Source organism: Hirundo rustica, chromosome 8 (assembly GCF_015227805.2).
Source record: "Hirundo rustica isolate bHirRus1 chromosome 8, bHirRus1.pri.v3, whole genome shotgun sequence".
Lineage (NCBI taxonomy): Eukaryota > Metazoa > Chordata > Aves > Passeriformes > Hirundinidae > Hirundo > Hirundo rustica.
The window spans coordinates 12,099,886-12,127,461 of NC_053457.1; the positions used below are offsets into that span (position 1 = coordinate 12,099,886).

General features: G+C 39.8%; 1 protein-coding gene across 12 annotated transcripts in view; it reads right to left on the minus strand.

Annotated features, from left to right (window-relative positions):
- ZMIZ1 (zinc finger MIZ-type containing 1) overlaps positions 1-27,576 on the minus strand; it is a 346,350-nt gene that overhangs the window by 125,191 nt on the left and 193,583 nt on the right. For 6 of the 12 annotated variants that reach the window (XM_040070534.2, XM_040070533.2, XM_040070532.2 and 3 more), the window contains exons 5-7: positions 17,248-17,381; positions 13,081-13,194; positions 22-127 (exon numbers count right to left, since the gene is read on the minus strand). In XM_040070534.2, coding sequence (XP_039926468.1) covers positions 22-127; positions 13,081-13,194; positions 17,248-17,355 — 328 coding nt within the window. In that variant the 5' untranslated portion in view covers positions 17,356-17,381. The remainder of the gene's footprint in view (positions 1-21; positions 128-13,080; positions 13,195-17,247; positions 17,382-27,576) is intronic. The other 6 variants (XM_040070545.2, XM_040070542.2, XM_040070543.2 and 3 more) reach the window with 1 other exon arrangement.

Genomic DNA, 27,576 nt, shown 5'->3' on the forward strand with positions numbered 1-27,576 from the left:
TCAAAAAAAGGCTTTTCCTACCAGCTGATTTCGGAGTGAATTTGTCCCTGTTGGCTGCACATACTGCCAGTAGCCTGTATCCAAGATCCAAGTCAAATCCTTGCTGAGCTGCCACTCGACTCACCACCTGCAGAGGGAAAGAGAGAAAGCTTCGTAAGGGGCTGCTTGAGCTCTTGCAAAGTGACATTAACCTGCTTATCAGCACTAATGCTAGACACTGGAATTTGCTGCAAGAGCACAGTATAAACATGGTGTGAGGCAGTGTTCCCCAGTAGTTTCCAACACAAGCACAGCAAAGTGAACACAGGAATATTCTGGTGATACAATTATTTGACACCTGTCAGAAGACAGGCCCGGTCGTTCCAGGAAAATTGCAGAGGCAAAAGCCAGAAGAAATGCTGGAAGAGCAGTGTATGTAAGGATTGTATAGAATACACCTTACTGTATTTGAGATGTGAGGATGAGAAGTCCAGCCTCTCTCTGTTGTATAGCTCCTGGCCCTGTTCCCAAGGGCAGTGCCCAGGTTCTTTAGGTTAAAATGCCCACTCCACACTGCTGGGCAGGGCTGTCCTACTCCGTGCTCTGTGTCACAGTTGCTGCATTTCAACAATACTGTATTGGGAAGCATATTTACTGCAGTTTTAGAATAAATAGGCCTGTGCAAGAAGCATTTGCCAAACACTAAATTAGGGAAAGACTTGTTGACTGGTCTAGAAGAACTAGCAAAACCAGGCAAACTGAAGACCATCGTTAAGGACAAAAAGCAGTCAACTGTTTCTCCAAGCCAGCAACTCAGCTATCAGCCAAGAACGCATCCTCTTTAAAATCTGCATAGTACAAACACAATCCCACAGTCATTCTGCCAAAGGACGCTAAAGTTATACACAGCACAGCTTTTCTATTGCCTTCCAGTGGCACATGATGTCGTCAGACTCAGAGGCACAGATAAAACAGATTATTATTAACACTGCCATTACTTCTTTGCATTAAAACAATGGTGAAGGAACTGCACCAGAAACAGAACACCATTTCCTGAGGCAAAAGAAAGTCCCTATCTTTAACAGCCTACAGTACAAGAAAATATCCTTTTCCCACCCTTTTTCATCTGAAAGCTTCTTTCTAAATGAATGACACTGCAATTATCTGTGACCAGGAGTGCAAAAAGCAACAGTATAGAAGAGAGTGAAGAACTAACATATGTGATTACTTACAAACATTGCTCTATACTTATTCCAGTGTATCCACTTTTCCTAATTAACAATTAAGAACCAAATTAATTTCTTAAAAAAAATTAACATGAATGAAGTTTCTAGGTAGAGCTTTTGTTCTGCTGCTCCTATTAATTTTAAAATTAGACATTCATAAGACTTAATCAGTGGGAGTGTTCTCTCCTTAAATTTAACCCTTCCAACCTCAAAACTGAGAAGACAGCTTCAGGAAGAAGAAATGAAAATTAAGGATAATCAGTACAGGAATACACACCTATTGTTTTATCACATTTCTTTACAATTACAACTTTCAGATAGAAAAGGAAAAAGGAATAAAATAAAGGAAATAATGCAGTCATTTTTGATAAACAAAAAACCATTTCCAACTTAGTACATCATCCTTTACACTTAGAAGTCCAGTTGTTAGCATCCTGGCTAAGACTCTGGGTCTGAACTTGTAAAAATAAGAGAGAAATAAAACTAATAATAATAATTTAAAAATAATAAAAACTTACCCACAAAACCATTCAAAAACAGAAAAAAAGTGCAGAATATGGTATGTCCTGTTTCATGCTAAATTAGCAATAGGAGTGAAGACGGGTGGGCTGCCATGAGATCTGGAAAACACATACTTGGAAATCTGTTTCCCTTTTCTACTTCCAGTATCACAAAAAAAAAGCTACCCAAAAGTAGATATTGGGAGGGGACGAGAAGAAAACAGACAAAAAGCTCTTCTAAGAAACCCAGAATGACACCTTGCAAAAGGCTCCTGAGAACAATGGCTCATTAATGTACAAACATTATTTAAACTCCTTTAGCCATCATCTATTCCACCATCCACAGAGGAACACAGTTCAGAGCGCCAATCAGGTCTGTAAAACAATGGAGAAAGGCCCCTCCCATTCTCTGTTTCAAAAAAGCATACAATCATTAAATCACTCATTTTGAAACTGGACAGGAACGAAGGCAGATACATCTGCTCATCAGTTAGCACAAGGTAACACAGGAAATGCACTGGCTGCTTATGTGCTTGATTCGTTTTAAAACATGAAGCGACAACTCCTGAGACTCTCCTAGCAAGAGGCCTAATCACTGCTCTCAACTGACATCTTGCTAATTATGGAAAAATTTGACAAAGCAACTCAGGAAACAGAAAGAACTAAACCCCACAAAAGCCAAGTTCCGCTTGCACTGTCTTCGCTGAATACGCTGCAAAGCCTTGGTCAGCGCAGTCCTAACCACAGGCTGACACCTAACTGTCTACACTCCCACATCACATCAGTTTCCCTTTCTTAATTTCCCCTGCCGGAGGAGCAGCGCCATGAAGCTCAGAGGGGTGGAAAGCAGAGTTTTCCAGGTGCCCAGGGCTGACCACACCCTGACGGGCACAGCACTGCCCGGGAGCAGCCACCTCGCAGCGGCTGAGGCAGCGCCCGGCAAACACCACGCGGGGACCGGGCACGAGAAGGCAGGATCTGAACAGCGGGCACCAGTCAGCCTGTCAAACTGCTACTTACTTCCTCATGCAAAGCGTGAGGGAAAACCAATTGGAAATTTGTTTTAGCAAAAAAATTAAAAAATAATAATCTAACTTTGAAAGGAAGTGCTGCCACTGACAAACAGCACAAAAAGCCCCCTCTTCCTCTCAAAGTAACAACAAATGCCACAGAAACTTAATAGAAAGCAGATATTTCTAATAAAATTTCTGTTTTGCCAAGAGTCATTTTCCACCTACAGTTTTCTTGTATGCGCTCCATTAAATGAAGAAAGAGAATCTATTAAAAAAACTGGTGGACTTGTGCTCGAGGGATTTCTCTGGTCCCTTCTGCCTCAGCTTGGTCAACCTGAATAGCACAGTACACGTCTATTTCCTTTAAAAGGAATGGTTAGGTCAACTATGGTAAGTGCTTACAGCATTGCAGAATGAACTCATGGTCAAACATGTGATGCCAGCTGCATGTTGTCTGAAATTTTTAACTAGGCTTACAAGTATTTGCATTGACCGTACTTCAACTTTTTCTTTCAATTGTGACAGGTTAAAGACTTACTTTTATTTCAAAATTAAGGTCAATGGAACAGATCATACATCCCCCTCCCAAGACCCTGTTTCAGGTGGTCTACAGTTCAGGTCAGACATTGCTCACGAGGTACTTGTCAAACTTTCCTCTGTATGCAAGGGACCCCCCGGCTTTTTAAACGGACACTCAGAATTCTTGGAAACAAGATGACAAACGCGTCATAGGAGCATGATCTACCAAACAGAAAGAAATGCTACAAGACATTTGGTAAGTTTAATATATTCAGGTCAGCAGACCCTGATGAAATTTATCTTTGAGTGCCTCAAAGGAACCTGCCTGGACAAACAGTGTAACAGCTAATGATTATCTTCAGAAATTCATTCAAGACAGAGAGCTTGGAGATATACCAAATCTGGTTTTAAGACTGTAAAAGGTGACTCTCAGAAAGTACAGATATCCAGACAGACAACAAAACAAAGTATTAAATAAGTACTAGGTGAGCAATATAGAACATGATCACGAATCCATCAGCACCACACAATTTCCCTCTTTGACAAGTTACCATATCCTAACCCTAACACATCTTCTGACATTGCCTTATGCAACACTGTTGTAACAAAGGAATACAGCCCAGATGACAGAAGTTTCACTCAGATTATTAATTACTAGTCCTTTGTCAAATCATAACTTGTGCTTGTTACAGGTAATTTCTATGTATTTACATATTGTATTTACATCTATGTATTTACACTTGGACAATGACAGAGTAAACTGCAAAACCTCTAGGTGGTTTTGCAGGCAAAAGAGTCTGCAAACACTTAGGAGGACAGGGTAAGAGTTTAAAATCATCACTGTAACCTGGAAAAATGTTACAAAAATGAGATCAAAGACACACATGAAATACTACAGATCAGAAAGAAAAATTAAATGCCTAAACAGAAAATTAGGAACAGACATTCATCTTCTCAGTGTATATGTGACTCACTGGGAAACTGCTTGAGGTATTAAAAATCACCAGGCACTGGAAAGATCTACCTACCATTCTCTGGATTTTGGAGGGTAAGGGGATCTATAGTAGACCAGACTGTATCATATCCTGGGTTGGAGAAAAAGAGTAGACAGCGTGGTCCCTTAGGTCTGTCCCAAGCCAAACCTCAGTGATTCCAGACACCTACTGCCAACTGAAGCCATCCAACTCAGTCTGAACCCTGTCCCAGGAATTCTACCACATTTGAAACCTCCCATGGTTTTAGTCTTATTCGGGAACCAGTGTGGATCAGATGGGATCCAGGCAACAACCTCAATAATCCATTAAACTTTATGGCTAAGTGATTATGATACCATTTGCAAACATACTCTTTCTCTAACTACGAATTCAAATCCAGCATATCAGCAAAAAAATTCAGACAACGTGTAGCTGGCACCACCCATGACTTCATTCTGCAATGCTGTTAGAACTTATCTTACTTGACCTAACCACACATAACATAGCATTCCACTGAAAAGCAGTGCATTAAAAAGAACCAAACAGACACAGTCGCCAGTACCAGAATCATAAATTGAGATCATCATCCTTTATCATGGGTGAGAGAGATGCTTGGCCAGCTCAAGGTTCAATGCCTAATATTTCCTTATGTTATTTTACAATAACATTCCAGACAGCTAGACTTTATAAAAGCTAGCTTATTTCCTACACACACTAGCAACACCTAGCTTTTATTGAAATTTTGATACGGCACTAACAGCTATTTTAAGCTGTCTTTAGAAGAATATATACCCTATCTGCAAACAAATATTATTATAAAATCAACTGCCAGTAAGAAAATCTGATCACTCCAAACCTCTGAAATCTTTAATCTGAATAATTCAGATAAACAGCATTCAAAAAGGAGACACTGCATTCACTGTCTGTGACTCAGCTCTGCCGAGTTCCAGATGTCTGAACTCTCAGGGTCACTGACAGTGAGGAGGAAATGAGGAGAGAGATTTTAATTACATGAAAAGCAGACAAATATGGCTACCAGCATCTTCTCTTTGCTGAATTTACCTGCAATACGTTCCCCACCCCCCTCCTCCCTCCTTTTGCGAGGGTAAGGAGCTTCACCAGGGAGCGTCACTCCCTGCCCTGCTTGTCATCACCCCACCAAGCACTGGAACAATGTGGCTCTCAACCTAACAGCCCTGTTAATCAAGAGAGCTACACGACTGCTTATTTCTAAACTCCCTTCCCATTATGTTGCACTTTCAATGAAACTCTTAACTAGCAGCAGTCAAGAGCACTCCCCCCTGCTGGCATCAGAATGAATTTTACCAATTCAATTTGCTGGTTGCTCAAAACTAAAAAAGCCAGCTGATTGCTAGTTCAGACGGCTCCGTGTTCAGCCACTTGTGCATACTTGAAATTATCTGAATGCAGTTTGAAGACTACAGCAGAAATTTTGTAATTAGAATTCTGCAATGTAGATGGTAATTTTTCTCCCTCAGTAACACACAAAGATCAGATAAACAGGAAGCAAATTGAGGAATTTTGCAACATGAATAGTGATCTGCCTCAAACAGAAAAAAACCCAAACCAAAACAACAACAACAAAAAAAAGGGTAGGAAAAGGAGGAAGAAATCTGTGATCTGAAGTCCTGATCTGATGAGACTCTTACACTCCAGTTGCAGAAGGGCTGCCTCAACAATAGAGACAATCAAAGCGAGTCAGGGAAGTTATATATATATATATATATATATATATATATATATATATATATAAAATTGAGTAGTTTCTTGCCTTTGATGCTTGAAAACAGACATTAAGTAGATTCTGCAAATGTAAGAGACTTTATAGAATCCTTATATTCAAATCAGAGTTTTCTTAAAAATTATTTCCCACTCTATAAGGTGGATAGGGGCCATATTTCCCAAGTAAAACAAGCCAGTATGCCTGCCACGTACACCTTGACGCTTCCTGCAGCGGTGACATAAATCATGCAGAGTAAGGGTATCTCCTTTACATCCCCTCTGCATGTCTCTAACAACCACAAACATCAAAGAGAAGGTCTCTATGCTCAACCCTCTCCACTGAAAACCGTCCCAGAGGAAAAGAGGCAGGGACTGGGCTGTAATTAAACCAGCTGAGCACTGGGTCACTGCAATACTGCTGCCACCTGAGTCCTGGCACACTTTGAATGGAGATTTGCATGAAGTACACACCCAATTCTGAAAGCGCTTCACTTCGGAGGCCAGCAGATCTCGAGGAGTTTTAACCGACCCACTGAGGCAGTTTAGGTACAAAGGGCTTTAGGAGGCCGTGAAGCGGAAGGACAAGCAGTAACACGGCGTTATTTGGTAGCGCCAGAGCTGCTCTGAAGCAGAGTGTTCTGTGCCCGCTGGCTGTACCCTGGCAGTACAGCACGTACACAGCTCTGGAGGGCTGTGCTGCTCTGCAAACACAAAGCTGGGTGTTTAACAGATGCCTGGAGAGGATCATGGGAGCAGAATCCCTTCCACCTGAACGTTTTGCTCTGGAAGTCTTGGATACGAAGAATAAATGTAACATTTCCAGGGCTCTCACCGGCAGCTGCAACCTCCCGTTTTCTGGGTATTGATATGCTGAACCAACTCTTCCATCTAATTAATCACATTCAAATCCTGATCCGATTAGAAATGTGATTTTTGGAATGTCACAGGTTGATTTTTGATTATGTACTTTTCTGCATTAAACAGAGTGAATCCAGGCAAGCGTGAAGTCAATGAAGCAGCAGCTGCGTTTGCAGTCTGAGGCATCCTGTTACAGAAATCTCACATAATTCAGATATACCATTCTTGTGGGTTTTTTTTCTTTTTTTAACAGGTATGTCCTTTTTTTAACCAGTCATGCTCTTCATAACATACCAGACAAGCTAAAATAGATTCCAGTATTATGAAACTGAGAGCAGTTAGGGTTTTTCCGTCCTTAAAATGATCTTTTTGTCTCCTTAAAATCATCTCAACAGTCTCAATTCCAGGATTTTCTGAAGAGAAATGCAGTTCAAAAGATTTCTGTACTATTGTAGCAGTATCATTAAAACATGAGCTTTTAGCAGTTACTTCCATCAGTTTATCATTGATGCTTGTTATTTCAGCAACTCTCATCAGCAGTACAGAGTTGTAGTATGAACTACAAGCAGAACAAAAAAATGAAATTAAATCCATAATCTTTAGACGAAGTACAACTAGGACTACAGCTTTGTGTTTTGTTTGTTACCTTGTTTTAATTTACAGAGAAATATTTCTTTCACAAACACAGTTAAGTTTCCCATATCTGTTGACTTAGGCAGACCCAGTATTTGGAGGGGGAAATCTAGAACATTAAGATTTGGGGGGAAGACATTTTTAATTATTATTGCAATGACTATTTCAGCATAGGTTTTTTGTGGATGATTTTGGGTAGGAGGTCTTTGCATCTTTTTCATGCAGAGACTCAGACCCCAACCACAGTGGTTAGAGACAACAGCCTTCACTACAGAAGCCCTCTGACATTCAGTGATTTGACCAGGAGTCAGCTCAGGTAAGCACACCCCACTTTCCTAAATTCCTCCCACTGTCCAAAACCATTGCAGCGATGGATTTTAATTTCTTAGACAAAGCCCCTAGGTACAGCTACAGAGTAACTGCACACAGCTTTGCTTCTCTCGCACGCTTTTATTTCTTAACTGGACACACTGAAGAGCCCTAAAGAATGATAAACTTGGTGCCCTGTAAAGCTGAAGCACAGCAAGAGAACAAGGCAGTGCCTTTATGGTCCTTTGCTGAAGACAAGTCTGTAAATCTGTCCATTTTTCTCTCAGCTGTATCCTCATTTCCATTTCTGCTGCAGCACCAACACTAACATTATCCAAAGCCTTCAATAAGAGCATTTCCATGTTAAACTGCTCAGCAAGAGCAGACCCACGGGATGAGACTACACTGGACCTGAGAAGAGGCAGAAATGAATGAAACAATCTGGGCCAAATGCTGACTGAAAGTAATTTGTATTGCAGTCTACTCTGAAGCATTCTTTCCTGAAAAGCTTTTGACCAATACTTTGCTTTTGTGTCCCATACACAGAGATATAATTAAATTACTGTGTAACTTTTTGCTCAACATTACTGTTGAACATGACTTTTAGTATCCACATGGATTGGGCAATGGTTAGGAGAAATGTTAACCTGTGAGTGGTTCCAGTACTTTGATTTCTTTGTTTGGACCGGTATCTGATTTGTCCAAACTAGGGTCATTTTTTTTAAACTGCTGTGTAGTAACTGAAGCTGTTTATTTCAGAAAACTGTAAGATAATGCCATATACAGTACCTTTTTAGACAATTAAATTCTTAAATTTATCAAGACTATCAGCCTTGCCATAATATAATCTAGTGTTAGAGTAAGAATTTTTTTCAATCCTAATAAAACACAGCTATGTCTGGTCTGTGGAAAGTGGAGGCTGTTTTCATCAGCTCCTCATAACACTATGGAAGAAGCAGTATTATATACAAAAAACCACCATATCCATTGCCATTTCAATAATTTATAGAATCAATGATTTAAATTATAATTCATTTTCTGGCCTACTGACGGTCTATTTGATTTGAAAATAACTACTGTCGAAAAATAACACCTAGCTTTTCTTGGCAAGTTAGAAGAAATGTTATTGTCTCTGAGAAAAATCATTTTTGTTTGCATGAGTTCTGTAAAAGCTGTTTAAGGTTCCTTTTCACAGCCTGTAGCATGCAAGAAATAAAACAGATTCAAAGCTTACCCCTTAATCCCTGACTTACTATTTATCTGTTGAAATGAGTATTCTTTATAAATTTTTATTACCCACTCACTGTAGTGATTTTCTGTAATGGGTAAGCACAAAAAGTTAATCTAGAATTAGTGTCTGTCAGAACTGTTTAAATGTAACACGATGCACATGCATCACACTTTGGTCAGAAGAGGCACAGGTTTTGGGGCTTAGCGAATGAAAAAATATTTTCTCTTTATAGCACAAGCCATTGGTCTACCTGGGTAACCTTTTCCCTTTGACTGTTTGCACTGCTCAGAAATACCCCAATTTTATTCTGAAGCCTTGACAGCATTAGCCTAAATCACAACAGGAAATTACTTCAATTCTAAATGAGTAATCAATTAAACTATCCTACTTAACAAAAGCAAAGTATTTGACTACTGAAATGAAGTTTACATACCTTATTAGGTGCTTCTGTGGCAAAATTTAGCTGTTTTATCAAACCCTGAGTTTCTTCTTGAGATAAGAAAACCATTGCCATTACATTGCATACAATGTCACTGGAGCCCACAGCAGGAAATGTAACTCTAGGATTACAAAGTACTGCTGATATGGAAAAATTATCTGCCGAAAATAGCCAGTATGTACACTGTGCATAGATTATCCTAAAAAAATAAATAAATAGATTCACCAAGGAAAGACAAACACTAGACACATGTTACACATGTTGTTCAACAATCACTGTCTAGTGAACTCATGAAATTTTCAACTCAGCAAGATTTCTCTAAGTGCTGGTATTACAATTTAAAAAAACCTCTACAACAGCACATTCTATATATTATTCTATTATACATATTCTATATAATATTATCAAAACCAGTAATTCCATAAATGAAGCTGGAAGCTCTTCTGCTATTGCCCAGGCAGAATATTTCTAAGATCATTCTTCTGCATGTATTCTAAGATGGGCAGCAGGAATAAAAAACATTCAGGTGGTTATAATTAGTGACAGTCCCAACACAAAGATGGTGTGTCAGGTAAACAGAACCACTTCTTAAATTAAAGCCTTATTTCAAGACTGCAAGCGTATTTGTCCTTTATTAATAGGATTAAATCTAATTGATTAATTTTTGCAAAAGACTATACATAAGACTTAAATGATGCAAGGAACCTGTTATACCTATGTTATGCCAATCTCTGATAATCTATTGAGCTGCCTATTGATACCACAACAAATCTGGTTTGATGCTCTGTCATTACATCTGATGCATTTCGACTTTGCAGTGTGTCAATGAATGGTTTGCACATTCCTGAGAGCCTGCTCCTCTGCATTCATGACATCCTAATAAGTTTCAATTTGGATTAGTTTATATCATGTTAGCACTTGTAGGACATGATCATTTCATATCCCTTGATGGTTCCAGAACAGTTTAGCATACCACTTTTTCCCTGGGCAGAGAGTTAATAGAACAGAATGTCATAAAAATAATAATAAAAAAATCATTCTCAATACTACAGAGGGGAAGCTTTATGAGCAAGCAAGCATTTTTAGTATTTGCAAAATTTCCAAATTAAATGCCTTAAAGAACCGCACAGCTCAAATGTTGTAATGATGGTTGAGATTACTTACTTCAGAAAGTATATCCAAAAATATGGAAATTTTAAGGGAATGTGATTTTGAAGGTAATTTTAGAGGCTGGCAAAATAAAACAATAATCCTGATTCAGAGGTTGAACAGACTTTCATACTGATTTTTAATTTTTCTTTTAGTGTAATCCTTACAAAGAAGGACACTGGTAAACTTGGTCAGCATTAAGAAAAATAGGCTCCTGATAGTACAAAACATGCGGATATACAAACTTATGTTAAATTTACTCATGACATCCCACTATTTCAGCTACCTTTCACTTACTTGCAACTTCCTGAATAATTTCTCTGAAAACAGACTGAAGTACTACCATGTTTGTAAAATAAAAGTAGATAAACAAACCCTCTTTCCTGTAAGGAAATTACAAGCCTCGAAATCCACATTTGCTAAACTGTGAATCAGAGCGTATTAAACAGAAAGAATTTATGTATCAAATTATGTAAGGTCAAATAGAAAAAACATAAAAATAAGGAGAAAAAAATTTAAAAAGAGACCTTGCCCACTGTACTGTTAATGTATTAAGAAGATACAGGAAGTACCACCCGCCTGGGATACAACCATGCTGTTAAGTCTGTTTAATGGGAAGCAGGAAGAGGGATGTATGCAATGAGAAATTAAAGAATATCTTTCTTAGAGGGATTTTAAAATTAAGAACAAGAAACATATTCATTGCACTTTATAGGCATTCTGCAAATCCTGTGTATTTATCAAACAGGGAACAAGCCACCTGGTTAAGTTCCTGTGTTATTTCCTTGTCAGGAATATAATGAGATTACAACATGTGATAAAGATGCTGCTGCCAGTCAGCCCTACACTGCAGACAGTTCTCTCCCACAAAAAGCTTGTGAAAGGGGGACATGCCACCCTGTTCAGATTTCAGGGAGAAGTATGAAGCAAAGCAACACATGTGCCTCAAATATTGACAGTACTTAAGATAGTAAGATTGTTTTTTTTCTTTCATTCTTGCCAGAAGAAAAAGTATTTTCATTTCAACACACTGAAAACCATGTATTGTGTTTTACCTCGCCAGTTTTCATGGAACATTTCCTGCCCACTTTCTGTACGCTCTGTGAGAATGAATCACTGGCAGTCAGACCTTATTTTGACCCTCCACTTGGGCAGGGCTCAAGATCTGCTCACGTAGAAAGAAAAGCTTTAAACAGCAAGGAAGTCGCAGGTCAGACTCACAATGTTCTAGCAGGGGCTGCAGAGAAATACTGTGCACACGCTGTCCAACTACATTTGAGGTGAATGTCTCCTTTCCCAAAAGCTACCCTGAAAAATGCTAGCAAAGTCTTACAAAAGTACAAATAAAATATAGTTACAGTCACATCGGACATTATGTGCATTTTCTCATAATTGATGCTACCTGTAACTTCTACTTCAAACAGAATTGTTCAATATTCTATCTTTGGACTTTACCATTTTTAACTTCCTTTATTTTATTTTTTTCTCTGACTGGAAGATTATATGCATCTCCTGTTATAACTGGATTTATTCTAACTTTCTAACATACAAATCTGAGGGATGCTATACACTGGAGGACACTAAGATGGAGCCATTCCTTAACATTTGGATTTCTGGCAACTAAATCTCAGTCTTAATGTCTGTTTTATATATACCAGCTATGCAGTGCATGAAAAAATAATCCATGCTCTTCTGCCCCACAACAAATAAGATGACAGTCTCTTCATTAATAATTTCAGATTTTCTGTTTCTTTTGTGACTATTTATTTACATCAACTTTCTTGGCAAACTGCAGTGAGGCTTTTAACCCTCCTGCTCAATCAGAATTTCATTCATCCAAAGTCCTGACTCCACATAACAGTTCTGGACTGCTGCTGCTGGAAAATAAAATTTTCAGAACAAAAAATGCATTTTAATGCATTATAATGAAGCCGCTTTGAAAACTACAGTGGCCTTAATGAAAAGTGAATGGAAAGAAAAGCACTGAAATCAGTGGAACTGTTGGAATTAGTATGTCAGGATCAGACCTGCAGTCAATGTGTGTAACAATGAAAGCTGAACAGGCAGGTCAGAAACACTGCTCAGCTGGAAGCACAGTACTTAAGAATAAAATGCAAGCGGTCCTTCAGCCCTACCAAAAATGCCAAAGGAAAACAAATACCTGGAAAGTTCATTACTGTGTAAGAATATGGCTCACTTCGCAATTTCAAACCATCAAGTAATGCTGTATGTGTATAACAAATAATCTAGCCTGTGCATTTGTAAGTAATCCAACTAAAAACGTTTAGCCCTCTTATGCTCTAAACTCTTGTTACTGCATTTTGCTTCCTATCAAGCAATGGAGTCAAATAAACCGGTCTCTATAGGATCTGGTTTTATGTATTTAAGGCAAAATGACAAAAATCCCCTTAAAATGAAGATTCTGAAAATCAAATTCCCTTGGCCACAAGAGAGTGGACACAGTATAAAACAGAACTGGAGCCACTGTCACAGTAGGGTAGACCTACCGTCAAACAACCCATCAGGCTCTGCTCAAATGGTCTCTGGAAGGCTCTGGGGTCTCCACACCAGTCCAGGAGCTCTGTCGCTGCATTATGGAAGTTTGCTGGGTTCTGTAAGTGCTGGAAAGGCAAAGCAACATGGTAAGTAACGTACACAAGGGCTGACATACTCCTTTCTACATCACATTATTGCCAAGTCTGGCAACTAGGAACAGCATGTAATCCAAAAGCAAGACTTTAAATTGCACAGTGAATGCAGAAAATCCTACTTCATTCTCGTTAATACTTACACCATCATCTGACATGACTTCATCAGTTAGAGACAAGCTGTAGCTGAAATACCAGAGCTCCCCAAACTCTTTCCTCCACAGCACCACCTCTCCCACCTGCAAATCATAATGGATTCTACTCGGAAATCAAAATTGTCTGAGCCCAAATTAAGGGAGATTTCAGTCTCAGGTTCAATGTATTTGAGGTATGCTTATCTCTCACTGTTGGGACATGCCAGCACAGCACCTTCCAATAATCAAGATTTCAATCTTTGCTGCTGGCCAATGAGGCAAACGTGACAGATTCAGAAAATACCAGTGACAGGAAGAAGCACACTCACTGTACTGATCCTTTCCAGCAGCCTTTGTTTCTGTTGCTCATGACAAATAGAGGGTTATTTCTTAACTGAAAAAATACTTTCACATGCACAGAAGGCATGCAGACATTTCAGTGGAACCCTACCTCTCCTGAAGAGGGTGGCAGGATTTTGAGAGGGAAAAAAATAAATCTGTTTTGTTTTGAAATTTGCATGGGCAATGGATTTTTTTTTTTTTTCCCCCTGACTGCCACATTAATATCCCCCTTTTTACTGAACAACTGGAAGTCCTGATTTTAGAGGCAGTTAGTAAACTTACCTAATACTCTATTGTTCACACTGTCATCCCTCACTGGCTGCATTGCCTAAGTATTCCAAAACTTTAGCCAGAGCAGAGGGATGGCACAGGAAAGAAGGAATTCAATTTACATCAGTTATATTGCTACTAAATTCTCCAGTTCTGGTGATGGTAGATGTTTCAGTGAAAACTCCAGAAACAACAAGAAAAGATAGTATTTAGGAATTGCTGGGGTTTTTTAAGTAGAGGTTTTATAATTCTTGGAATTGCTGAAAAAAGATACGAAAATGATATGAGTGTTTTATGCAGGAGGCACAAATCTCAGGGGCATAATTTTTAAAATCTATCATTAGTTTTAAATCAGTTGCATAATTTGGGAAAACGTGACTGCTCATTTCTAAGCATCTGGATGAACTATAATGTTCACAACCTATTTTTTCTCCCTTCATTCTCTCATGCCTGAGTAGCTGCATATATTAGCTTTATGACAAATGAAGGGAAAAAAAATAAAAAATTCCTCCCATGCCAGGTTTTCAGGAGTTCCCAGTCTGTGAGCTTTTGGATCATGTTGCATTAAATAATTCTTATTCAATGAACGCTCTTGGTCAGAGGCCTTGTTTTAACAAGAGATGACTGACATGCAGGGCACGGATGTTTAAAACAATAGCAGAATTTGAAAAAGCAGACAGGCTTTGGGCAAAGTGGGTTTCTACCTCTGCTCTACCAACATGGGTACAGCTCTCACTAGTAACCAGTGAGAGCTGTACCTAGGCTGCATTTCAGAATTACATCTCTGGCTGGTCATATAATTATTGGTGGAGGAGTCAAATGAATGTGTATACAGATTAAAGGCAAGAATCCAAGTAAATACATGTAAGAAGCCATATTTTAAGGCTTCATGGAAAAAAAAAAATCCCATGAACAGAGCCAGCAGTTTGGGTTATGAATCTTCCAAGTAAAAGGGAAAAGGAAGCCTTTTTGAACGCCTCACTTAAACCTCCAGAGAAGTGACTGCCTGACACCAAATCTCTCAGTGAATACTGCTCCTTCCACCGAGCACTTTCATCTGCAGAGGAAACAGAAGTTGCTTCAAACCCCTCCACAACAGTACATGTAAGCTCTGCTAATATCAAATACACCGTTTCCAGAAGGCAAGAGAGGCACATGAGCTGGAGAACAGATTGCACCCTACTGAATACCTACTGTACCAATAGGACTTAGGGCACAGATCCCTCAGAAGGGAAAAAATAATCCAAACCAAAACCCCCCTCAACACAGATACAACATAAGGAAAAATTCACTGAAAGATATCAATTCTGTATGTGAAACCGTTTTTAGTAGCCCTTCCCTCCTTGTGGGAAGGGAAATGAATTGAGATCCACCAATCAAAAGCCCTAAGAGCTACATAATATTTATTCTCAGCAGTGTTGCTGCTTGCCAGCTACACACACCATCTACTAAAGCTTACAATGAAATTTCCCCATTGAGAAACAGACGCTACACCTGAATGAGAACCATTTTTATAGATATCGGCTAACAGATAGAAAGCAGATAAAAACATAAACCCTTATCCATATGCCAATTTTTTTTGTTTAGCACCACGTAAGGGTAATTTCTACTTACCATAACACCACTAAAAAGCAGTATTTCTTTTTCTCCTAGAGTAAAGTTTCAACATGTATTAAACTTGCACTTTCCTATGGAAGAAAAGGCTCTTTCTAGTTGCCTGTACCAAAGCAGGGGTGACCTCAATGTCTTGATTTTAACTGTTTGTTCTGTAACCCTCCAGCAAGTTATTTCACTCCACCAGGACTGACCCCTGAGGGACTCTATCAGAACCCACTTAAATACAGAGGGGATACTGAAATCCTGACTTCTTAAATGCAGCTGCCTAACTGAAACTTCTTTAGAAACTCACTGGGCAAGATAAGCAGTTCTATTAGTTCCATCACAGACTAAAAAACCCCAAACAGAACACAGGAAAAAGTCAGAATACCAGTGGGCCCTGCCTCTGTGGAGAGGATTTGAGTAGGTTGTGGGATGAGATAAAACGTGGTCCCAAGAGGACACTTCTTGCAATGTCACACACAGTTCTGTCTGGGACACATTTCTCACAGCTTTCTGACATCCTAAATAATTTTTAATTCAGGTTCTCCTCCAGTTTTTCTTTTTCACATCACAAGGGTCAAGGCTACTTTTGTGGAAAGCAAACATAATATCCAGCATGAAGCAAAGCATGAAGGCAGGTACAATTCCTTCCCTCAGTTACATAAGGAAACATTCCAAATGCCTTCTGTGATTCTTATTTATTGACAACTTAAACACTGTACATGGAGCTAAGAGCCCCAATGTCATTCACATCCTCCCAACAAAAAGCCTGCCTGAGAAGAATATTACATCTACTATATTCATCCAAGAGGAAATTAAAGAGATATTCTCAAGTTCTTGATCCAAGAACAGAAGTACAAAACAAAGCTTCTGCCAGATCCATCCATCAGCTTTGTTGTGAAGCATTTTCCATGCATGGCTCCATCCTCTTCGACTGAAATTTTTGGCAGCATTTTGATGAAGCAAGTCATGTGTCTGAAGAGTCTTGTCTGAAACTGTGCTTCTTGTAAACAAGGGGAAAAAAAAAATCCACCTCATTAGTAGCTGGTTTAGAAAAAAATGATAATGAACCAGATCTGGTTACGACACATCTTGGTGTATCTTCAAAGCTGCTAGTGAAGGGCCACCTAACAGCACCATGATTGCAAGCAATCATGTTTTCAGCAAGTGGAGAGGATTTGTATGAATAAAATCTGAAGCAAAAATGAACAAAGCCAGTGAACTGAATGAAGCAGTTATTTACCAGATTGCTTTCAGTATCATTTGCTTTTCAGAAGACTATTAGCGAACTGAAAAAAAGTTCAAAAAAATTTCAGTCTAACCATTTATAACACCCCAAATCTAATATTCCCTTAGGCTGAGTGGAACAGAAATCACAGAAATACTTGATGCATGTGATCATACCATTATTGCAGGGATCACCAGGTGATGCTCTAAAAGGAGAGTCTGAGTTTCAGAGTCAGAATCCTTTCTTCTATGTAGCTCCTCAATTAACAATCTGGTGTACAGGAATAGAGACAACAGCAAAAGGCTTTGTTCTCTATTTTACTATGTCCAAGAAGAGTGAACTGTACCAGCAAAGCCCTTTACTGAGGACTGCTGACATTTGAGCTGGATTGCAGGGAACATGGGAACATCCACTGCTGCTCATGACCACCTCTGGCTCAAACGCTCTCTTTACCTCAAGAACAGACCATCTTCGTAAATCTGTGTGGATATCCAGGCAGGGGCTGCAGGTACAGTAGGACCCAAGTCCACCAGATTCCACTGCAACTATCTGTGTGCCCATTCCATGGTTTACTGCTCTGTCATTTCCTGGAGTGAGGGCAACAACGATCACATTTAGAGTTACAACAGCTGAGCTGTGGCAATTTTTGGTCCCAACATTTCAAAATACAGCCACCACTTGAAACTGTTACTCCCTTCCAACCAACCAGTGATCAGGAAGTCTTGATATACAATAAAAAAATCTGCAATGGGCACAAAAATATAAGCTTCCTTCCACATATCTATTCAGGCCCTTATGGGTTAAAAAGGTGTATATAATAAAGATATTATTTAGAAGGATACTTAAGCACAATTGAGTACTCTCAGTCATCTTAGCAACACCAAAGTGGATGAAAACCATTTCCTGCAACCCAAAATTAGATATGATTTTGGAGACTGAAACCAATTACCCACATTGAAATATGGTAAGGGACTATGGCCTTATCTTCTCTAAATACAGAAGTCTGCAACCCATTTGTACACTCGTGTACCTTAGACAGAACAGTCTAGTAAGGAACGCAAGAGTATCAATCAAAATTAAGAACAATTACAGTGGTTTAATATTAGCTCACGCACATCAAGAAATGCTAACGTGACAGCAATGGTATGGAAAACGAACCATTGAAACATGAAATCCTTATGTTCCAGTTTGCTGCTATAGAAAACAAATGTTGAATTTCAATTTACAAATGACATATCTGGTAGAAGGTTTTTTTCCTCTTTTTTGTGGAATACATCAGAGTGAAGGCAGAGACCTAATTTGCTACAATTTAACCTATTCAAAATGAGATGTCATGCAAATAGGTTTTTGAGCAGCAAACTGCTTAACTATGCTAAACAAGTTATTGCATTTATTTACGTGATGTCGCAGCAAATTATGAAGGCTGACTCAAGTTGTCTGTTTGTTTTGCCGAGTTACGTCTGCTCTGTGTCTCACTCCTTGATTTAATTGAACTGCTGAAGATAATATAACTTATCACGCAGACATTATGCCATGTTGTAGATTCTAGGTTAATTAACAGTAGCCTACAGTCACTGAATTTCTCACATGGTTAGCCACTTGGACCCTGTCTACTGTCTAGCTTCACTAATCAACGAGTCTGGGAATTTTACATCAGCGACACAAAACACTGGCAAACACAGGGAGCTTTTCAGTGCACAGAAAAAGAAAACAACGAGAGATGTAGGTAGCCTTTTCTTCGCTCTGAAATTAACCCCTTCCTACACACCGTGTGGCAAGGCTGCATGCTTGGAAAACGTTCTGGCCCACCAGCTGGGGAAAGCGAATGCAGGAGGCAGATGTGCTCCTGCAGGACACAAAGTCTGGGCTGCTGTTCCACAAGCACTAGGGGCTGCCAGCCCTGGAAGGCTCCTGCCTCCCTCTGCCTTCTCCCCTGCCCAGCACAGGAGGACACATGCCTGCCTGCACGGTAAACACGGACAATAGGAGCTGCACTGGCCCTCCAGGATGGCAGGAAGGGCAGGTCCTTGAACCTTAGCACTGGCAGCAGAGACAGCAGCAGTGTGAGCCACCCCATGGGAACGGGCACGTGCGACGGCACATCGCTTTTGATACCAATGCTATTCTGAAGCTGACCTAAATCGTAGGGCACATTTTGTTGGTAATGTTTAGTATTATGGCAGGTTGCCTCTGTGAGCTTCCCAGCCCAAACATGTACTTCCAGCACTTTCAGTGCCTCAGACCACATGTGCCGTTGTGACAGTGATCCCCCAAATGCTGACTTTCAGTCATCGCTCACAGTGAGATCCCTTATGTGACCACACAGTCATTAGAGCAGACTCAAAGAAAGTGGCAGTGAACAAAAGGTAAGGCTGGGAAGGTACCGGGACTCTGCTCTTAGCAACAGCTCAGGATTAAACGCACCGCAAGACTTATCCCAAAGGTGGAGCTGTATCATCAATCTAAGAGGATGACACAGTTAAATTCACAGCATAAATATCCTTCCTGTTTCATGACACCCTCCTTTAAAAAAAAACCCAAACACCTCTACTTTCAATTACATCAGGCCAGATAAATATTTTGTTATTAATATTCCTCATTATTCTCCATAAAACACAATGCATGCAAAGAGAGGTGCCAAAAAGAAACACAGATTTTTACTGTTGTTGATACTGTACATATTTACTCTTCAGGTAATCCTGAGTCTTTGGCCAAGTTTAAACAGATTCATCTGTATGCTCTCAAAACTTTTCAACAAGTCCAAAATTTCAAGGTATATAAAACCCAGTACAAAGCCCATCTCTTCCAAATGATGACCCAGATACTCTGACTGACATAAATTTTGTGTACAGGTGGTGGCATTTGAAATGCCTGTGTACAACTCTGAGGTTCACATGACCTGCTTGTTATTTTCAGCACGTTTTCAAGCCTTTCTTGATAACAATGGAAATTAAAGTTCTCATATGGTTGTAAAATCCATGAATTTAATAACAAAAACCAGAAAGCAGCTATCAAAATTTATATATAAAAGTAAGTATACTCAAAACTATAAATGCAGAAACCATAACTCCTTTGGCGCTAAAGCAGTTGATAAGGGCTGGTGAAGGAGCTGACCCACTTCTCCATGCCTACAGGATTTTTCTAACTCTGCTGTGTATCTCACTCTGACCCTTGAGATGGGATTTGGTGGCCGGGTGTTTTGGCAGATTCTGCCAGGCAATTCAGACTATTTTTTGTCCTTCTTAAAGCTCATCCAGACATGTCTGCAGTCATGTGTAATGAAAATGCACTGTTGTGCTGAAGGGGGGCAAAGAGGGGAGCAGGGAAGAATGGGATGTGGACAGAGAAAAGGCAGAGAGAACTGACAGATTACATGCTCTTCAACAACCTGGGAGCAGAATTACCTGTGCTCCTGCATGTGGGGCAAAGGGTCCAGCTCCCAAATGAAAACTAACCACCTCTCTTAAGAATGTAAATAGGATTCCTGGTCAGACACCCTTGACAGCACAACCAAGATGAGACAAAGCTGGTCTCTGTGTGTTACTCAGTGCACAGGTACACTGCTACTAGACCTGAATTTGATAGCTCACTCAGTGCCATAAGACCTGCAAATCACCACCTGCTTTAATGCGTTGATAGAGCCTTTATTACTCTAAACCCTGAGCGAGCTCTCTGAGTGAGCACAACCTTGAGCCTGTCTCCGCGCTTATGCAGAGCCCTCTGCTTCAGATCCTCATTCACCACTGGCTGCCAGAAAGCTCAGGTACAGAAATACAGGATAACACTACCTAAGAATACACTTTGAGCATAGAAAATGACATAACCTGAAATAGGTGGGGTCTCCATTTTTTTTTTTTTTTACACACAGTCAACTGTGATTATGCACACCTTGCCCTATCCACAAGCAGCCACACTCAGTATATTAAAAACTCATCTGCAATCAATATTCAAAACAAATGGTCTTTTTCATGAGGATAGAGGGGAGTATTGAACTATTTTCTGTCTTCTGGGAGTGTGATTTTTGTTTATCTGGATATGGGTATAGATAGTTCAATTCTCTACAGTCCCTCTCAATATCAAAGATTGTTTTATTTAGCAAAAAAATAAAAGGCTCAAGCTGTGCACTTTGTATTCAGACAATCCCCCCTCCCCAATTTAGTGTTTGTGAGATTGAGAGGTCTCTAATTAATAGAATTATCTTGCACTTACATGGCTCATTCCATCGGAGGCTTCATAAATATTTTATTAGGTTCACATTTTGAGAGGCACTAGATATACTAAGAGAGAGATTAAGACCACGTTAGCCGTTCCTACTTATGAAAAACAGGAAACGGAGTCACCTTTCCCCCCTTTGTCCATTGCAGCTTCTTTTTCAAAAGAAAACAAATACTAAGCAATGACCAGCACGGATCTTTTAACATCAAGAAAATACTGGGCAAGATCACATGTTAAACAAATGAGAAAAAGAGCAAATAAAAAATATGAGCATTGCTGAACTGAAAAAAACCCCCAAGCTGTTCAGTTATGAATTGTAACGGAACAAAAATCTATATTAATGCAGATTTTCATAGATGTTTCTCTCACACACTTTTAGTATAAAGTATGTGTATAATTCAGTACTGATTTCAGAAAAGGTGAATGCCTGGTAATTGAGCAGCCTTGTTCTGCTGCCTGGATCTCCTATACCATGACTTTTGTGAGGATGATTGCACATCTATAAGCATATGCCGGAGGAAAGCAAAGCTACTGCAACCTTGGCTTGTCCATTAGTTTCACAGAAGTGTACAAAATGGATTTAATATCTGATCCTCAAGAGCTATACATAGAAGCCAGAAGAGCTAAAACAAGAATCATTCCTTAACTCCGCTAATCAGAACCGCAATACTGTCTTCCTACTCCATTCCTTTCCATCTACATAGCTGCAGTACATTTATGATATACTTTGATAAAAGTATAAGTAGTAAATTAAGCTTCTTTAGTCATAGCTTGCTGCTCCACCCCAACCTCCCCTGCCCAGGAGGAAACTGTGATTTGGGGGTCTAAAGGCTGTGATCAGATCTGACTGAAGATGGAAATGTGGCAGACTATTGGCAGTGTGTCTCTATGTTCATCTCTTGGCAGTTGGTGCAGTTTTTGTACCTGCCTTACCCCCAGCACCTGCACTGCTATTATGTCAGCTGAGAGCAGTGGGAACAGTATGCTTTACAAAGACTCTGCATAATCAGAGAGGTCAGAATTATTTTTCCTCAAGCACTCACAAACTGATTTTATGGGGTAAAAGTCAAAAGACAAAGGTAAAACTGCTTGTTCTTTCTCCAAGGCCGTGCTCAGTCATGCAAGGCTCCAGCCTCTCTCTTTACATTTGCAGTTACAGTTCAACAGAATTATGAAATCAGTTTGCCTAACCAGTTCACTTGCTCCTCTTGGCAAGTGAAACAACCCATTTTCCATTAGCATCTCCCTATTATGCCATGCTTGCACGAAAAGTCTCTCTGTGTGACTTCAGCAACAATGCTGAGGCTTCTTCAGCCTTACCACTCCAACAGGCATTTCAATGATACAGGAGCTTTCTTCTCCAATGCCCTCGTGATTTTCAGTCCTAAATTTCTCAACAGAGCAAGGAATTAATTTTCTCAAAGCAGTGGCCATACTCTTTCTGTTAGAATACCACTGCACTATCAGAATGTTTCATTATTACAATAATATTTACATAAATTGGTTATGATTTTATTGATAAAAATAGGCTTATTTGTTCTAGACTTGCTTACCTGTTGTCTTGAAAAAAAATATCTACTTTCATAATGTGTTTTAGTAGAATATTAAGTGAAGGACTCAGGCAAAATGGAGAGTCTACATAAATATTTCTGTGTTGTGAACCATTTCATAATTTGAGGTACATATCACAGCATTATGAAAAGTTTGGTTCAGTGGTTTTCTTTCCTGCAGTTCTCATCTTATCAAGGTGTTTTAGGGACACTAAAGAAGTATTATGCCATCCCTTTACCGGAAGATTATTGTCAATAGTGCATTCTTTAAAAAGAAGTAACATCCCTTGAGAGTATAAAGTGAGTTGACAGCAAGAGGGAGAAAAGCACCAACTCCTCTGATATATGTTCTGAATCGACTTAAAAAAATTTAACTAAAATAGATGCATTTATTAATTTTCTGAACTTCAGGAGGATTAATGCACTGATTTTGAAAAATAACCAATAGTCTTCAGTATACCCTGTTGAACAGCAGCACATTTGTTGGACATATTTTGTGCAATTAATTTTTTTGACTCATTTGAGTAATTTACTTACTTATTGAGCTTTTTATAGCACTTTTAATCAACTGATTTAATCTTTATTATTTTAATCTATGCAGAGATAAAACCTCAAGGTGATTACTTAAAATGATGACTACACAAACTGATACCACTGTGGAAGATGCAAAATTCACATGACCTATTCTCACAGGTCCTACCAGCTAGCAAGGCATTACTGAGATATTTGCAAATCAAAAGGAAAAATGCTTCCCCAGACAGTTTTTCAACTACAAAACTGCCCACAGCACCTGCTGTGTGATCTGCCCACGTACAATGTGTTACTGCACAGAGGCAAGGAGGAGTGAACACCACCAGTGAAGACTTTTCCTTCAGGAGATGATGGCAGAGGTCTGCACAACTGAAGGCTCTTGGAATTAACAGTACTTTCGCCACTACAACTCTTTTGAAAACATCTGCTTTTACAAATGGTAAAAATGGTGCATGGTCCTTATGTGCAAACTCTAAGCCATACCTCTATGGATTTGCTGTTGCACACTAAAGCAGCAACTTGAGTGGCAAGTGCATATCTAAGAAGGAAGATCCAGAAATGGCAGGACAGAAGTCAGAGATGTCACCAGCTGTGTCACATTTTCACTGTGGACTCAACTTCCAGACTTCCAGAATTTTCAAATATTCATCCTTATTTACCGAAAGACAATTTTAAACAGCAGGCCAGATAAATTTGTTGCACAGAAATTAATAAAATTACACTAAATCCTAGGGGCACTGGAGGTTTTCTGTGTGAGTTTAAAATATGCATTTTCCATTTTGAAATGGAAATACTAAGGATACTAACACGACTAATGTTAAGAGTAATAACACCCCAGCCCTCAAGGACAGGTGCTGCAGTAAAGCAGCAGAACTGGGAATGGGCAAAGTAAAGCTGCCACAACTCTACCAATTCACCTCACAACATGATGGGTGATATCCCATCCACTGGAATCTTGCCAGATAAACAAACCAGCCAAATACTGCACACAACAAGAATTTGCTCTCTTCCCCCCCCCCACCAGAAGTGCTTCTAGCAAATTGCCTCTTTGCTCTTTCCCTTACAGCTTCCCTACCGGGATGCAGGATCTAATAGAGCAGGAATGTTGACTGACAAGCCTCTAAATGGACTAGAGGAGCCAGGAAAGCTGGTCTGCTGTCACTTTTTCCTAAACATACTTAAGTCTAGCAGAGGAATATTCCAACAGACTGAGCACAAAAGCAGACAAAGAACTTGTGACTATAGGCCTCAGGAAAAAAAAGATACGAAAAAGTGTAGCTACTGACACAACATTGATGGACCATTCAACCAATCAGCTGTAACATTTGAGGCCCATCAAATGTCTTTTTAAGGAAAAGGTATTTTTCCCCTTTAGGCTTGTTATTTCATATTTAGCTGCTAAAACCCCTGTAACACTTACACAGAATACAAAAAAAAGTGTATTCCAAACAAACACACTCTTTGCAAGAATACTTCTAATTTTCAAACTTCTTAAAGAATGAAATTTTCATGAAACTACTGTGGACAGTTTTGTAAGCACATGAAAATGAAAAAATACATGGGAAGCAGTTTTCCTCTTATTAATATCTTTTCAGCTGTAATTTCATACCAGTCCTTGGTAACCAGTCCAAAATATACTAAAAATGACATGTTTAGGACTGCTTAGCATTTACATGAGACTGCAACAATAACACTGAAGAGCAGAAGAATTAGTTCAAACACTTCAGCACTTAAAAACAGCTATGTAAATATACAAAGAATTCTACTTTCCCCTGAATTCCAACTACCAAAAATCGAGCTGCTGAATGATGAAAGAAATGGTCTTGCTTGTTTCCAATTTGAGCAAGAAAGTATCAACCTAACACACAGCAATTACAACTTTCAGTATATCTGCCTGAACGGCTGGGTAGACACCAAAAAGAATTGCTAGGCAGCAATTCAGCAAGCCTTCTGGAAGGAAAGAGGGGAGAAATGCTAATTGGTTTCTGGAAGTCAGCTGTGTGACGTGTGTCCCCAATTACGTGGTGATCTAGCACCATTTGATGATACTGCCCTGATGTACCATTACACAAGCAACAGAAACAACCTTCTCTGTTCCCACCATGATCTAATGCTTTTGACACCAGAGAGCCTCTTCACACTCCTGCTTAACCTGTTACTAACATTTCAGCACAGAGCCTAACAACTGTACTCAGCATAGTGGGAAGATATCACACACCCTTTCTGAAAGGGGTGGCTTCCTCATAATTTAAATATTGAACGGGTTTTTTCCATCTACTTCTTTGCAAGAATTTCAGAAGAAATGTACAGAAACCTTACCAAACTGACTGACAGCAAACAGAGACACAAAAGGCAGAAGTCCCTAGATTTATAATAGCTCAATGTTTTTCAAAGATGCTACCCAACCCACTGATTTTCCCTGGCATTTGCTTCTATCAGCTAACAAAAGCAATGGGCAGCATCTGGTTAAAGCCACACCTCTGGACTGCTATGAAGAACGCTTTAAGAAACCCAGCCAGTTCTTTACTGGGATTTTCTGTGCAGCAGGAGCCAAGGTAGCTCCTTTAGAAGGCTGTGCCTGGGCAGCAGGCAGCAAGGAAGCTCTCAAATTCAGCTCTGCGCCCGCCTGAGCCAGCTCCTGCTGCCCCACAGCTTCATGGTGGACATCATGAGCCACCTGAGCCATGAGCCCCCAGCAGATAAACAGATTATTACTGCAGCCTCAAATACAGCAGGGAATTCCCAGGGGCTATCAGACCTCTGCACTGCACAAGAGTAATTTTGTGGTTTTGTTTGTATGGACAGAGACTTAAAGAAAAAAGCCTGCGCCCTGAACATCCAGCTTCCTCCAGTGTACCCTGAAGAGCCTCCTGTGTCATGACAAACTAATTACACGTGTTAAGGAAAACCGGTTACTTTGGCTTTTTCCACTGTACATCAAAAAAGCTATGTTTGATTTTAAAGCACACACACTTACAAATACTAAGGGAATCAGCTACAAAGAGACCACACAAGCTGTTCCAACCTTCCACAGAAGTCTGGGTTTTTTTTAAGCATAAATACACAGCCACCTCTTCAGTTTGCCCTTTCATCTATTCTGAAACACTTCTTAACACACACTTCATTTCCTAACTAGCTGATCATATACAAGTTTTGGGTTTGTAGCTTTAAAGCACTAAAAAAGATGAAGGTAAAACACAGCCTTGATCCTGGAACAGAAGTCAGCAAGGATATTGTGGGTGTCTCACAAGTCACAGAGCTGGGAAGAAAGAAGCCCGTCCTGACCCTGTGCTGAAACCTGATCTAGTTAAAGAGGCACATGGATTACCATTTATAGCATTTCTCAGGGGCTGGAGTGAGGGGCAAGCAGGGCGGCAGACAGCTCTCAGTCGGGCTGCAGGAGCCACTGGCTGCCAGCAGGGTTATAAAACTTGCAGATGCTGGGCGCCAAGGAAGGATGGTTTTCATCCCCCTGTTGCAGTGCACCTTCCACACCGCTGCTGTGTTAACCACCCCAAAAGCACGTGTGTGCTCAGGAGAACAGCAGCACTGTTTGCTCACAGTCTGGGAAAAGAGGATAACAGACGAGACCAGGAAGAAAAGGCAGACACATTTCTGTCTGACCCTGCAGTTAACCCGCAGAATAGGTGAAGATATATTTATATGGCCATGCAAGGCAGTGCTTTGCTCCCAAACTCAATATGCACAGAGCAGCGTGAGGTCCAGTACTCAATGGGTGAACTGGAAATGACTCTTTCTAGTATTAGCCAGCTAACGACCTGTCTTCAAAGAACAAGGTAAATGTCCTCAAGCTGGCAATTTATGATCCTGTGACAGAGAGCTGAGTGTCTTCCAAAAAGGCAGTTAGTTTCTGTCTCTTTCTCTATTATGGCAGAGATAACAGCACAAGATTTTGGAATTATGAGAAAGCAGAGAGAAAGCAGACAGCAGTTTTGATGCTACTTTCTTCAACAAAACAAATTATTAAAAAAAAAAAAACAACAAAAAAACCCAAACCAACAAGCTGTCGTAATTCTCCAACAAAACTACAAGTAGCGTCGCTTGTACAAAAAAAAAAAAAAAAGGCAAAAAAAAAGGAAAAAAAAAAGCAAAAAAAAAAAGCAAAAAAAAAAAAAAGCTTTCTGAGACATATTTTTGGTGCTCAGCCACTGTCTTAGTCAACTACAGCTTGTCATGAGTTGAAAACAAACTTTTCTTCTTCTTTTTGGGCCTAAACAGAATGGGGGAGCCATGAATTCACAAGCAGTCCCAAGCAGGATAGCTCCATTTCAGGCATCCTTTGAGCTCTGACACAGACATGCTCCTGGTTTACCAGAAAAACCCAAGCTTTTTTCCAGGATCAAAGAAAACAGAGAATGCTATGAAAATTCTGGGCAGCCTGACCTTCCTCCCTTCTCCCTGGCCTTCATCACTGAAGAAATACCCAAGCTGCATATGCAAAACAGCACTACATATAAATGAAGTT